The sequence below is a fragment of the Canis aureus genome, chromosome 38 (assembly GCF_053574225.1).
Source record: "Canis aureus isolate CA01 chromosome 38, VMU_Caureus_v.1.0, whole genome shotgun sequence".
Lineage (NCBI taxonomy): Eukaryota > Metazoa > Chordata > Mammalia > Carnivora > Canidae > Canis > Canis aureus.
In genome coordinates, this window is record NC_135648.1 from 23,453,486 (window position 1) to 23,468,778 (window position 15,293).

The 15,293-nt window shown below is 44.8% G+C and overlaps 1 protein-coding gene and 1 pseudogene across 3 annotated transcripts; one reads left to right on the plus strand and one right to left on the minus strand.

Annotated features, from left to right (window-relative positions):
• Positions 1-862: 862 nt before the first annotated feature.
• On the minus strand, positions 863-6,541 carry SNRPE (small nuclear ribonucleoprotein polypeptide E). Of its 3 annotated transcripts, none has more exons than XM_077887275.1 (5): positions 6,408-6,541; positions 6,014-6,040; positions 4,212-4,274; positions 2,946-3,024; positions 863-1,086 (listed from the first exon to the last, which is right to left on the minus strand). In XM_077887275.1, exons 1-5 carry the CDS (start codon positions 6,459-6,461, stop codon positions 1,031-1,033), a joined length of 279 nt encoding a protein of 92 aa, XP_077743401.1. In that variant the 5' UTR covers positions 6,462-6,541; the 3' UTR covers positions 863-1,030. The 3 variants fall into 3 exon arrangements, with proteins under 3 accessions (XP_077743401.1, XP_077743400.1, XP_077743403.1); XM_077887274.1 differs by having other exon boundaries at positions 6,010-6,084; positions 6,426-6,476; XM_077887277.1 differs by lacking the exon at positions 6,014-6,040 and having other exon boundaries at positions 6,426-6,532.
• A 3,979-nt stretch (positions 6,542-10,520) lies between these two features.
• Positions 10,521-11,048, plus strand: LOC144307132 (large ribosomal subunit protein eL21 pseudogene; annotated as a pseudogene).
• Positions 11,049-15,293: the final 4,245 nt, after the last annotated feature.

The following is a 15,293-nucleotide window of genomic DNA, read 5'->3' on the forward strand; positions in this document are numbered from 1 at the left end:
CAGGATTGAGTCCCACATCAGGCTCCCTACATGGAGCCTGCTTCTCCCTCTGCCTATGTCTCTGCCTCTCTCTCTCTCTCTCTCTATCTCTCATGAATAAATAAAATCTTTAAAGTAATCCCTACATTCAACATGGTGCTCAAACACATGACCTCAAGACCAAGAGTCATACACTCTACCAACTCAGTCAGCCAGGCACCCCAAACTAGAACCAACCCAAAGTATTGGGGGAGGAAAAATCTGTCCAGTTAATTCAGTTAGGACATAAGCAATTACTGGGGGAGGTGGCAACATCTTTAGAGAGAAGAGTAAGAGACAAGTGTTGCTCCAACTGACATACCATTATTCTGCCTAACAACTTACCAGTGCTGCTTGTGGTCTTTTTCCAGTTACTAATCTCACCAAGTCTCTGTCCTGCTGACTGTTAATAGAGCTCATTTTACATGTACTTTTAGGGCATTTTATCTTTGCCTATACCCAAACTACTTTTCACATTGTGATCTTAGTAGTAGGAGAGTCACAGAGACCTAACAGAGTGACTGTCAAAGTGCTAAGCAGATACAGAAGCTGTTATAGCATGTCCAGCCTATTGTGGTCAGCTCTTGTGTCCTGGCAGCCAGAATGACAAGTGCTGCTGAAGATGCGTATTAGTGCAATAATGTTTATTTTTGCGAGTCCTCTTCTCCAGCACCCACTATCAGAAGCTTACCTGTCAGGTAGAATTCCTACTCTTTGCCTTAAGAATCTATAGATTGAGGCTCTTGAAAAAAACAAATGCCCAGGGCAATTGCCACCCTCCAGACCACTTAGCTGCCACCTGTGTGAAAGGTCTCTACAACTGAATAGAAAGAAACAACGTGAATTTTAAAATAAAAACAATCCCACAGCATTTATTGTCCTCTGGTAAGAACATAAAGGTAGTCAAAACAATACGAACAAGGGTTTTAGAACTATATTCCCAACAAAGGACATCTAAAATAACAAACTACGTGGCCTTCTCAAGAATTTCTCACTTCACTGATCATTCATTCTAGTTGGAGACACTTTGGAGCAGGGTAATATTATCTCCTTTTAGCATGATCCGACCTGCAACACAAAAATTTAAAAAAAAAAAAAAAGCTATTAATAGCCACTCAGACACATATGTAACGACGGTTTAGCCTCAGAATTCTGGATCATACTTGAGTGATTTTGAAAATGCCCTCTCTCGAGCAGGTATGTGAACATTTTCCAATATCAATATATTGAAAGGCTATGCATATTACAGCCTATGAACTTTTCCAAAAGAACCTAATGAAGGTAGAGAAATGTTATTTTGTGAAAAATAGTTTCTATAGACTAAGTCAAATAAATAGGTCTACTCCAACATTTCCCACTGCTCTTAGTTTATAGAAGTTGGGGAATGAGTTATGTGCAAAGTTTTAAAAAATGCAGAATACCGCAGCACCATTCTTAGAGTTCTCAGTATATTAAAGACTCCATGATGCAATTAATAAACCTGTTTGAGCCTTACCCAACATTTCCTAATCTTATTTGAGCAGAGAATATTTTTTCCTGAGAATATCTATAAACATTTTTAGAAATTTATATAAATCAGTTTGAGAAATGCTCATCAACCCCAATGGATTAAATGGTTTCACTTTACCAAACTTCTACAACAGGTAATATTAATCTATTCTATAGGTTAACTACTACATGGCAGGCATTGAATTAGGCAGTAAGCATATTAGGGAGAAAAAAAAAAAAAAGGACTTACGGAGTATCTGGCCCAGTGAAGAGAGACATTAATAAAGTAACTCCACAAATGAGTGTATAACTACAAACTCAAATAACACAGCACACCCTGCCTCCCCATCCCTACCCCAAGTAAAATAAAACCAAACTCTGATATCTGACATTTGATTTGAGTCCTAAGGACAGAGGAAACAGCATATACAAAGATTTATGGTGAGGCAAATGAGCAGATTCAAACAACTGAAATTATACAAGCGTGGATGAAGCTCAGAAAATAAAGCAGAGTGATACAAAACAAGCAGAGGGACAAAGGCCAGATCATGAAGAACCTTGCAGAATACATTAAAGACTTTCTTATCTTCCTAGCCACAGGAAGTCACTGGAGGACTTTAAGCAAAAGGAGGACGAGGTCAGACAGGAGCTTTTCAAAGACAGATGCAACCTGCAGAGCAAACTGGAGAGAAATGAGGTAGTTGCACAGAAATCAATCAGTAAACTGAATGGAGGCTGGTGCCATTCAGTAAGACAGGGAACACTAAAATAGCTCCGAAAGAGTATGTAAGGGGTGGGAAGTGAGTTTGATTTCTGCACATGTTAACTTTGAGAAGCCTTTGAGACATTCAAGCAGAAATGTTGAATAGGCTCAGACCAGGGCTACGGAAGTAAATCTGAGGTCAATACAAATATATATAGATGGTGATTAAAAGTATAGTCTCAAGGTTATAACCTTGAGGTTTTGGGTAAATAATACCAAATGACAGGAAGGCCTACAACCAAGCCTTGAGCAACTCAAAACAAATGGCTGGGTCCCAAAGAATGAATATAAAAAATTTGGAAAGGAATAACTAGAAATGAAAAATGAAAATCTGAGTATAGTAACACGGAACCAAGGGAACAAAGTGTTTTAAGGTGGGAGTGGCCAACAGTGCGAAATGCTGTTTAGAGTTCAATATAATGAAGGCTAATATTAACCATTAGATTTAACACCATTTGTCACTGGTGACCTTGGTGAGAGCTGAGTGGAAAAACAAAAGCAGAAATGGGAGTGGGGTAAGCAGAGGCAGAGGATGATTTCAAGAGTGAACTACTTTCCCACACACTAAATTCTCAAATGCAAACTATAAATTTAAACATGAACTGAGTTGCAACTCATTCAATTCTGTAAGTGAATAAAAATTTCCACAATTCCAAAAGGCCATCTACATTCTTACCCAGTTGTTTTCTTGACTTTGTTTTAGAATGAATCTCTTCGGCATCATCTAATACAAGGTTCATGTACTCATCAAAACCCTAGAAAAATAAGCCAACCCATTGTCATTTTCAAGTAAAATCACACCCAAACTATTCCAGATGAATACCTATAGAGAAATGCCAACTAACTTCAGAAACTCATCTCTCCACTGATCTTTCAGCTAAACAAGCATTTCCCTCCTAAGCCTCTTTTTAAATAACAAGAAAACCACAACATACTCCAAATTACCTCTCAAGCCTTTTGGACTTGATTTGATTAGCTATGCCTTAGAGCCAACGTCCCTATCGCTTATAACTTGTCCAATTCAGAATGTGTGTACATATATGAATTAACTTCCACTGCCTCCAGTCTTCCCATGTTCCTCACAAAACACTCTTGCCACTACCCATAACATTTGTTTTTCTACTAAGTAAGCAGGGAAGATTACTGATGAATCTGCAATATCTAAAGGTAAATATCATAGCCTCCTAATGTCCTAACATAATACTTTTTAGCCATATTTTATCTTTCTTTAAAACATTATTTAGGGCAGCCTGGGTGGCTCAGCAGTTTAACGCTGCCTTCAGCACAGAGCATGATCCTGGAGACCCGGGATTGAGTCCCGTGTCGGGCTCCCTGCATGGATCTTGCTTCTCCCTCTGCCTCTTCTCTCTCTGTGTATCTCATGAATAAATAAATAAAATCTTAAAAAAAAAAATTATTTAGGGATAGGGTGCCTGGGAGATGCAGTCGGGTTGGGTGTCTGACTCTTGGTTTCGGCTCAAGGATCAGGCCCTGTGTCCGGCTCCACACGCAGCAGAATCTGCCTAAGTTTCTCTCCCATTCCCTTTGTTCCTCCCACCTCACTCTCTCTAAAATAAAAAACAGAAAAACTACCCCACGTTACTTAGCATGTTCTGCTATTCTGAAAGTCTTACTTAATTAACCCCACTCCATTCTATTCAGGTATCACCTAATACAGAACTAATACACCATTAATTTTCACCTCACTTTATTTCTTTTGTCCCCTTCTTTAAATACTGACACTGTCATTTAAGTAATTTTAAGAATTAATTTTCCCTTTTTTATGAATGACCCAACTTCCATCAAACAGAACATAAGACAAGGAAAGCAGCGTTGAAGAACTTTCTTGGGTTGGGTCTTCGACTTCTGCTCTGGCTGGGCATTTCTGCAAAATCATTTAAATGAACAAACTGCTGTGAGATAAAACATCCTGAGTACTCACAATGATACAGCCCTCTATCCGCATGTTTACTTGCTCATAAAGCCACACCTGAATCCGAGATCTCTGGAGGTGGGGGGAGAAAAAAGTAGGTCAAGAAAGCAAGTAAACAAACCCCAATCACACTGGTCAAACAACAGAGAAATATGGCTCCTAAAGAATATCTTAAAAAAAAAAAAAAAAAAAAAAAAGCCAAGAATTTTAACTATTTGAATCATATCCAAGAAATGATAACCAAGACCAGTTATTTGCCAGGAAACATTCTCAATAAATGCTATATTGGGACTAAGTTCATAATTTTCCTGCCATCTTGGGACTCATTTTTTATTGCTTCTTTTCTCAATACATTTAGAGTGCAAGGTGACAGTGTAGCACAAGGCAGTAATTTCCAATGATCAAGAGCTTCTTTATCTGCGATAGCAAAATCCAGCTTCAAAACAGCTTTCTCTAGGTCCCTAATTTCCCTCACATTTATCAACCAGGGAAAGGGCCCTCGATTCTAGTCATTAAAAGTTACAATGGCCTGGGGCACCTGGCTGGCTGAGTTAGTGAAGCCTGTGACTTGATCTTGGGGTCGTGGGTTTGAGCCCCACCTTGGGTATAGAGATTTACTTAAAAAAAAAAAAAAGTTTTTACAACTTGAAATTAATGGGTTTGTAATTATGTTACCACACTAAAATTTGTCAGAGCGTTGTCAGAAACTACATTCTCGGGGATCCCTGGGTGGCGCAGCGGTTTGGCGCCTGCCTTTGGCCCAGGGCCCGACCCTGGAGACCCGGGATCGAATCCCACGTCGGGCTCCCGGTGCGTGGAGCCTGCTTCTCCCTCTGCCTGTGTCTCTGCCTCTCTCTCTCTCTCTCTGTGTCTATCATAAATAAAAATAAAAAAATAATAATAAAAAAAGAAACTACATTTTCTTTCCAAAATAATTTAAACACCCTGTCCTACCAACTCACAATTTGAGTTGCTAAAAATCCCTCCAAAGGAAAGCAGGCTGTCACTACATCCTGAGCCTATCCCTCCCTTCCTCCTTTTTTGGGCATCTTTTCTCTATTTAAGTCCCTCTCCCCTCCGTTATTTTGTGGTTTAAAATGGATAGGAGCGATCCCTGGGTGGCGCAGCGGTTTGGCGCCTGCCTTTGGCCCAGGGCGCGATCCTGGGGACCCGGGATCGAATCCCACATCGGGCTCCCGGTGCATGGAGCCTGCTTCTCCCTCTGCCTGTGTCTCTGCCTCTCTCTCTCTCTCTGTGTGACTATCAAATAAAAATTAAAAAAAAAAAAAAAAGTAAAGTGGATAGGATTCTTCCCTTGTTTCATCCCAAGGGGAGAAAAAAGGGGGAAAGGTTCCAAGGCTCTAGCCATTAAGGACTATCAACAAACGTACCCAAATACCAGCCACATCTGCCATTAATTTACTTTTTCAAATTAGTGATTTCGGTCTTGCAAAAAGTAACGATGCCACAGTTCTTTCCGTGGTTTGGAGTTGATATTTCATTACATCAGAGCTTTCCTGACCGCTTCCCCTCCAATCTCTAGCCTGCACCCCCCCCCCCCGCTTTTTTTTTTTTTTTTCCTAAGTGATCTCTACACTCCACCCGGGGCTGGAAGCCCCTCCCCCAAGATCAAGAGTGGCCTGTTTCCGAGCCCGGGCCCGACCCGCCAAGCTCCGCAGTTCCACGTTTCCACGACACGTTGATCAGACGGGAGGACGCTACCCACCGACCGAATTCATCTTGTCGCTTAAACCCACCCTTCGACTTTAAAAGGGAAGCACAGAACGACGGGGAAGAGATGACTTACGTACGTTTTGCAAGTATCTGAAGATGAGGTTCTGCGGCAGCGGTTAAGGAAGAAGCAGAGGCAGAGTCGCCCGGCCTCCGCGCGGCGGACAGTGACCAGCGGGCCAGGCTCGCCGCAGGCGCCCCCTCCCGCTCCCGCTCCCGCTCCCGCTCTGCTGGAATTGCTCGGCGCCTCCGTCCTCCTCGCGCCCGGGGCGCTGTCTCCGTCGCGGACTCCGGCTGCCCTCCTCGCGCCCCCCGTCGCCGCGCGGCCCGCCCGAGCCCGCCCCCCCCCCGCCGCCCGCCCAGGCCCGCGACTACCCGCGCTGCCCCCCGGGGGCTCACGGGAGGTGCGTCCGCCCCGCGCTCCCTCAGGCCGACTCCCCGCGCCTCCTCGTCCTGCCGCCCCGCGTAGGATACGATGGGCTGAACCATCACCTTCTGCACTTTCTGGCCCTGGCCACGGTACGCCATGGTGGAAGCCGACAAGGACCGCGCGCTCTCTCCGAAGGCAACTTCCGCGACGCAGAACCGGAAGCGGAAGCGCCTGGCGCCCGCGTGGCGACCCGGGCGGCTCCTGGGAGATGCCTCTCTATCCGCGGGGGCGGCCTTTCTCTGTGGTCTCTAGCCCCGGGCGGACTCCGGCGGGCGGCGCCGCGCTTCGGTTCGTGAGTCGATCCCACAGCGCCCCCTGGAGGGAGGCGGAGGCGGCGCAGGGAGGCGGCGCCCGTGTGGGCGTGGCCGCGGCTCCATCCTCCCGCTGCGCACCTGTGCCGCGGAGGTGGGTCGCTCCCGTGTCCCCTGCGCTGCCGGCGCGCGGGGCCGCCTCGCTGTCCGGACGCGGCGGCGGTGAGAAGCCCCGACGCGGGCGCCCCCAGCCCGGCCCTCGCGGCCACAGACCGTCCAAACTCAAAAGGCAGGCGCCGGCTTCGCTCCTGGACCCGATGATGGGGCGTTTCTGCGGGCGGCCCTGGGGCCTGGCGGACCGACGTGGCACGAGAGCAGGAGAACCCGGGGCAGGAGCTGGAGGGACCCGCGGAGAGGACAGAACCAGAACCCGCTCCCTTGACCGGGCTCCTCCGCCGAGGGCGGTATGAATGCTGACCTCATGACCGCACGGAGGTGTTGAGACCAGGCGACGCGAAAGCGACCTTGGAGCTGCAAAGAGCCAGAGAACGCGTGGGATGCTTGTTGGTTTAAAAAAAGGTTTCAGGCCCCTGGTGGCTCAGTGGTCGAGCATCTGCCTTGGGCTCAGGTCATGACCCCAGGGTCCTGGGATCGAGGCCTGCATCAGGACCCCCACAGGGAACCCGCTTCTCCCTCTGCCGTATCCCTGTGATTCTCTCTGTCTCTCATGAACAAATAAAATCTTAAAAAAAAAAAAAAGAAAAAGTTTCCCCCTCCCCATCCCCCTCCCCCTCTCCCATCCCCCTCCCCCTCCCCATCCCCCTCCTCCATCCCCATCCCCATTCCCAACCCCAATCCCCATCCCCCATCCCCCATCCCCTATCCCCCATCCCCCATCCCCATCCCCCATCCCCATCCCCATCCCCCATCCCCATCCCCCATCCCCCATCCCCATCCCCATCCCCATCCCAATACAGGGCTATGTTGTCTGCAGAGTAAACGGGTGGGTTGAATCCAAAGATAGCATGGATGGAGGGACCTGTCACGCCCATCTCATCTCAGATGCACAGATGCTTCGCTGCTCTTGCAGTTTCCTGTCCGAAGTTAGGGCTCCTGAGCTTTCAAGGATTGATCCCCATAAGCAATCATCTGATTATACAACTCATGACAGATGATTTGTTTTTTTTCCCCTTTATTTTAAAGATATATTTTTTTAAGAGGATCTTATTTATTCATGAGAGACAGAGAAGCAGAGAACGAAGCAGGCTCCAAGCAAGGAGCCTGGTGCAGGACCTCGATCCTGGGACTCCAGGATCACGCCCTGAGCCCAAGGCAGAAACTCAACCACTGAGCCACCCAGGGATCCCACAAAGATTTATTTATTTTAGAGAGGGAGAGAATCCCAGGCTGACTCCCTGCTGAGCACGGAGCCCAACACGGGTCCATCTCACCACTGTGATGTAATGACCTGAGCCCATATCAAGAGTGGGTTGCTTCACTGACAGAGCCACAGGCACCCCTGTTTTTTCTTTTAAGTGACTTTGCTTCTATGACATTTAAATCCTTGATCCATCTAGAATGTACCCCAGTATATCCTAGAACTGGTACAACTTTATATCTAGATAGCTACCCAGTTTCTCCATTACCATTACAAAAAACCCCATAGTTTCCTCATTTCATTTAAAATGCCACATTTAGGGTCACCCGGGTGGCTCAATCCGTAGGCATCTGCCTTTGGCTCAGGTCATGATCTCACGGTCCTGGGATCAAGTCCTGCATCGGGCTCCCTGCCTACTTCTCCCTCTCCCTCTGCATGCAGCTCCTGCTGCTTGGGCTCTCTGGCTCTCTATCAAATAAAATCTAAAATAAATAAATAAATAAATAAATAAATAAATAAATAAATAAATAAATAATCTAAAATAAAATATGCAACATTTATTATACACCAAGTGTATGTGTATGTATATATGTATAGTTTATATTTTGCCCAAATGATCTTTGTATCCTATGACCAGTGTCACTGTTACAAGTACTGTATGATATTTCCTTATTTGGTAGGACTGGAAGTCGATAGAACTTTCTTAGCTGTTCTTATTTATTTTTCTTACAAACTTTAGAATTAGCTTATCTAATTAAAAGATTCCTTTCTGTATTTTTACTGTGATTACATTAAACTTGAGAATGACTTAGGATCTGTTTTTTAAAACTATGTGATGTCTATTTGTTCAAATTTTCCTTTTGGTCTTTGGGAATCTTTCTGTTTTCTTTAGTTTCCATTGTCTTCTTGCTAGCAGCTTATCTAGTTTAATCATAGATAATGCTTTCTTCTTGTTCTTAAAAATTGACTTTTCTGGGCAGCCCGGGTGGCTCAGCGGTTTAGCGCTGCCTTTGGCCCAGGGCATGATCCTGGAGACCCGGAGTCGAGTCCCACGTTGGGCTCCCAGCATGGAGCCTGCTTCTCCCTCTGCCTGTGTCTCTACCTCTCTCTGTGTGTTTCTCATGAATAAATAAATAAAATCTTTTAAAAAATAAATAAATAAAAATTGACTTTCCGTTTCTTTTTAAAGATTTTATTTATTTATTCATAAGAGACACAGAGACACAGAGGCAGAGACATATGCAGAGGGAGAAGCAGGCTCCATGCAGAAAGCCGGATGCGGGACTCGACCCCCGGGACCCCAGGATCACGCCCTGAGCCAAAGTCAGATACTCAACCACTGAGCCACCCAGATGTCCCCAAAATTGACTTTTCTTCAACTGTATGTTCTTGCTGGGTTTTTAGAAGAAAAAGTGATAAATTCAATTATGTGAAAAATCACATAAAGTTTTGGGTGACTAAAACATCACCACAGTAAGCAAAGTCAAAAGGTCTGGGAGAAGTATGTTTGTACCACATCAAACAAATGGCTAATTTTACATATATAATGAACTTTTTAAAAAATGCTTTTCTGAAAAAAAAATGCTTTTCTGGTTCTCTGTTGCTGCGAAAGAAATATTTCAAAACTTGAGAACTTAAAACAACTATTTTGTTATAATTCATGATTTTGTGAGTCAAGAATTTGGGCAGTGCCCAGCTGGGCAATTTTTTTTTTTCTTGCTCTAAAAGGTATATTTAAGGGTTTGGTGTATGTGTTTAGAAAATTGGCCTCACTTGGGTCCCCCTCCTTGTCTGTGTAGCCTCAGGGAGAGATATCTCATATGTTGTATCTCTGGCAGAGTAGGAAGTTTCTTTCTTTTTTTTGAGAGAGACAGAAAGTGCATGCATGCCTGTGGGGACGGCGCAGGGGAGGGGCAGGGGGAGAGGGAGAGAGAATGTTAAGGAGGCTTCACACCCTGCTAATGCAGGGCTCAACCTCATGACCCTGAAATCATGACCTGCGCTGAAATCAAGAGTTGGATGTTTAACCAACTGAGCCACCCAGGAGCCCCTAGGATGCTTTCTTTTAAATGGTGGCCTAGGCCTCTAAAAAAACAAGGCTGGGGATGCCTACGTGGCTCAGCGGTTGAGCATCTGCCCTTGTCTCCGGGTGTGATCCTGGGGTCCCAGGACTGAGTCCTACATTGGGCTCCCTGCATGGAACCTGCTTCTCCCTCTGTCTGTGTGTCTCTGCCTCTCTCTCTCTCTCTCTCTGTCGCTCATGAATAAATAAAATCTTTAAAAAATAATAAACAAACAAAAAAACAAACAAATAAATAAGTAAATAACCAAGGCTGAAGCCACAGTACCATTTAAAGGCCAGGCCAGGAACCAGTATACAGTTCACACCCCAGGCCAGATTCAAGGGCTGGAAAAATAGATCCCACCTCTGTTAAAGGTTAAAGAATTTGTAGCCACAAACAGACAAAAGGATCCAAAATAAGAGTTGGCAATGGAGGTAAACAATGAGTTTATCGTAAAGGAAATACATATGAGGAACCGCCATCTTTCAGTAATTCGCCAAAATGACCAACACAAAGGGAAAGAGGAGAGGTACCCGCTATATGTTTTCTAGGCCTTTTAGAAAACAAGGAGTTGTTCCTTTGGCCACATACATGCGAATGTGTAAGAAAGGTGATATTGTGGACATCAAGGGAATAGGCACTGTTCCAAAAGGAATGCCCCACAACTGTCAGCATGGCAAAACTGGAAGAGTCTACAAAGTTACTCAGCATGCTGTTGGCATTGTTGTAAACAAACAAGTTAAGGGCAAGAGTCTTGCCAAAAGAATTAATGTCCGCATTGAGCATATTAAACACTCAAAGAGCCGAGAGAGCTTCCTGAAACGTGTGAAGGAAAATGATCAGAAAAATAAGGAAGTCAAAGAGAAAGGTACTTGGGTCCAGCTGAAGCACCAGCCTGCCCCACCCAGAGAAGCACACTTTGTGAGAACCGATGGAAAGGAGCCTGAACTGCTGGAACCCATTACCTATGAATTCATGGCTTGATAAATGTAAAGAAAAGACCTCAGAATTGTAAAAGGAAAGAAAGAAAGAAAGAAAGAAAGAAAGAAAGAAAGAAAGAAAGAAAGAAAGGAAGGAAGGAAGGAAGGAAGGAAGGAAGGAAGGAAGGAAGGAAGGAAGGAGGAAAGAAAATACATACGAAAAAATGCCCAACCTCACTCATTATGAGGCATGCCAACAAATTAAACTACCTTGGTGGCTCAGTTGGTTAAGCGTCTGCCTTCTGCTCAGGTCATGATCCCAGGGTCCTGGGACCCAGCCTCAGTGGGAAGCCTGCTTTTCCCTCTCCTCCCTGCTCCTGCTCTCTCACTATCTCTGTCGCTATCTCTGTCTCTCTGAAATAAATAAATAAAATCTTAAAAAAAAATTACACTGAGAAGCCATAGAAAGATCAAAGAGTGGTGGAAATATAAATTATTAAACTGTACATTCCAAAGAAAGGGGTTGTAAAGACGGGCAGTCTAGCAGAGATCGCCAGCCCCTGACATGGGTACGTGGGTCAAGAGCTTTTTATTTTTTTTATTTATTTTTATTTATTTATGATAGTCACACACACAGAGAGAGAGAGAGAGAGAGAGAGAGGCAGAGACACAGGCAGAGGGAGAAGCAGGCTCCATGCACCGGGAGCCTGATGTGGGACTCGATCCGGGGTCTCCAGGATCGTGCCCTGGGCCAAAGGCAGGCGCCAAACCGCTGCGCCACCCAGGGATCCCCAAGAGCTTTTTTATTCATCCAGCAAATGTTTATCAAATGCCTTTGTTATGGCCTGAAGTGTGCCCCCTGAAACTCATATGTTGAAGCTCTAACCTGCAGCACCTCATAATATGACTGGAGTTGGAGATAGGCCCCTTAAGGAGGTAATTAAGGTTAAATGAAGTCATATGGGTGGGCTCTAATCCAGGATGACTGATGTCCTTATAGAGACATTAAAGCACAGACATGTGCATGTAGGACAAAGACCACGTGAGCACATAGTGAGAAAGTGGCATCCGCAAACCGCAGAAGCCTCAGAATAAACCAAATTTCCAAACACCATGATTTTGGACTTCTAGCCTCCAGCACTGTGAGAAAATAAATTTGTTGTTTAAACCATCCAGTCTGTGGTATTTTGTCATGATAGTGCCGAGAGTATATAGGTTGGTAAGAATCTCTATCTCGGGCAGCCCGGGTGGCCCAGCAGTTTAGCGCCGCCTTCAGCCCGGGGTGTGATCCTGGAGACCCGGGATCGAGTCCTACGTCGGGCTCCCTGCATGGAATCTGCTTCTCTCTCTCTCTCTCTCTCTCTCTCTCTCCTCTCTTTCAGTCTGTCGTGAATAAATAAATAAAATCTTAAAAAAAAAAAAAAAAGAATCTCTGTCTCAAATTTACACTCTGCTGAGGTTGGACAGGGAAACAATTTTAAAACGGTAGGGGTAAACTAACAGTGAATGCCTAGCGGATGGGCACCAAACCCCAGTTTGCGGAGGAGAGCAGGGTGCTGGGAGAGTAGCCTGGAGGCGACAGGATGTGTCGGAGTTAGCCAAAATAAGAGACTTTTGGGGGAAAGATAGTATTAACAAAGGCAAAGCGTTGGAGAGAGGTTAGTGGTCAAGGGAAGTGGACAGCTTGTAGTTTTGCTGGAGTGACTGACGTGCATCAAGGGCCAGGCAGGAGGCTGGTAGGACAGGGTTTTGCAAGCCGCTGTGCTAAGGGACTTGAAAATAATTGTGGAGGGAGAGGGAAGGATTGGAAGACTTTTCAAAGCAGTGACTCAGATTTGCATTTAAAATAATCTGTTAAAAGATTAGTTTACACCTAAGCCAAGAGTAGTTACAGCAAACGGAGCAAGAATGAGACCGCACCAACGGAACGGTCAGTTCACTGAATGCGAACCTGCCTCTGTGCGGGCCTTGTTAGTAGCTCACACCAGCTCCCTGGCTAAGCGACACAGAACTCCGGCTCTGACACCTCAAGGAAGCCCTCCCTGGCCGGTCTTGAAGCGACTTTTCATTCCCTCTAGAGCACCGTCTACTTATACTTGCACCTACATCATTCCTGGTACCTTTGTCTTAAAAATACTTCCTCTTTGCATTACACTCTTCTCCCTGGTGACCAGTAGCATTAAATGATAGAGGGCCACCCAGGTGGCGCGGCGGTTTAGCGCTGCCTTCAGCCCAGGGCCTGATCCTGGTGTCCTGGGATCGAGTCCCACGTCGGGCTCCCTGCATGGGGCCTGCTACTCCCTCTGCCTGTGTCTCTGCCTCTCTCTGTGTGATGAATAAATAAAATCTTTTTTTTTAAATTTTTATTTATTTATGATAGTCACACACAGAGAGAGAGAGAGGCAGAGACACAGGCAGAGGGAGAAGCAGGCTCCATGCACCGGGAGCCCGACGTGGGATTCGATCCCGGGTCTCCAGGATCACGCCCTGGGCCAAAGGCAGGCGCTAAACCGCTGCGCCACCCAGGGATCCCAAATAAAATCTTAAAAAAAAAAAAAAGAATTTGGATTGTTTTGAGCCTCTTCAAGGGGCACCTGGGTGGCTTAGTGCCTGAGTGTCTGCCTTTGGTTTGGGTCATGATCCCAAGGTCCTGGGATCGAGTCCATCCTGCCTCTCCCTCTGCCCCTTGCCTCTTCCTCGTGAATAAGTAAAATCTTAAAAAAAAAAAAAAAAGGATGGAAATCCAAAATGCTTTATGGCAGTTATACTGAGATATTAATTTCATATTAACTCAGTTTTTCTAAATTCAGCCACACTCCTTGAGATCCCAACCCAATGAAGGACCTCCTTAACCATATACACCTATTGGGTAGGGATTCCTTCCATTTTGCTTCCCTCTTCCCTAGAAATTTCTCCTGCTTTATTTCAAGTCTTCTTGATCTAGCCAATTCCCTATTTCACTTATTTATTAAACAAGCAAGAGGCTACTTGAACATTTTTCCTTCTTTTTTCAGAATCTGACGGGCTCTGCTTACCCTTATTCTTAACTCTACAGGTTGTTGTCTTACTCCTGAGGACAAACCAGTCACGGAGTCAAAAACTAAAAAACTCAGGGACAGGCAACACTAAATTTTAATCCACTGCTTCTTGCTCATAACCATAAGCTCAGACTCTGTAACACTTGAGCAGTTAAATACAACTAAAACCTAAGCACTTTCTTCTTAGGCCCTCAAGAAATCTTGTGACTCCTAATTTTTGCTGATTCTTTGCTCATTTTATTGTACAATGTTAAGAAAATGGTCAAGTATTTTCTTTATGCTGATGCCCTTAACATCATTTTGCAAATTCAATTAAGTTGAAGCACAGTTTGGAAAATAAGTTATTAATTCAGGCAGATGTGTGATTAAGAAATCAAGAGCTCTTGAAAGTCGATGAATCAAACACAACTGCACGTAGAGATAAATTTTCTTATAAACCTGACCCGATTTTGACACTACAGTTGGGAATATAAAGCAGTGACTCTCCAGTGCAGCATAGCATGTTGTATCAAAATGGATATGTGAATTAAGAGGTACATAATACTCCGTAAATGTTAAGCAGCATATGAACCCATTTCCTGTTGCTAAACTGACAAAAAGCAATCCATTTTAAAGAATTGCAGAATATTCTGGCAAAATGAGGCCACAATTTTATTAAAAAATTTTATTTTGAGTGAGAATGTGCACATGCGCACAGCAGAGGGGAGGGAGAAGCAGGCTCCCTGCTTAGCAGGAACGTGAGCCATCCAGGCACCCCCTCAGGGCCACAGTTTTAGAAAAATAACATTGTACTTTGGTCAACATAGATCAAGCTTTATTATTTTTTTTTAAGATTTTATTTATTTATCCATGAGAGACACAGAGAGATGCAGAGAGAGATGCAGAGACACAAGCAGAGGGAGAAGCAGGCCCCATGCAGGGAGCCTGACCTGGGACTCGATCCTGGGTCTCAAGGATCATGCCCTGGGCTGAAGGCGGCGCTAAACCGCTGAGTCACCCGGGCTGCCCTTATTTCTTAAACGGTATTAAATATCAATCTTAGCTCTGTGGTGGTTTCACAGATTGGTGAGGTAAAAATAAACTGTTTTGGCCATCTGAGAGGACCTACTTGAAGTTAAGGTCAGAACGTTAGGGATCATTTACCTTGAGATAAATACAGGAGTCACAGATTATCTTAAAACTTCAGGCTGTAGCCAAACTGCAACATTTGGGCCCTCTTCTGTTAAAATCTAAAACCATCATCACTTAAAACCCAATACACAATGTTTTTTATTTTTAAG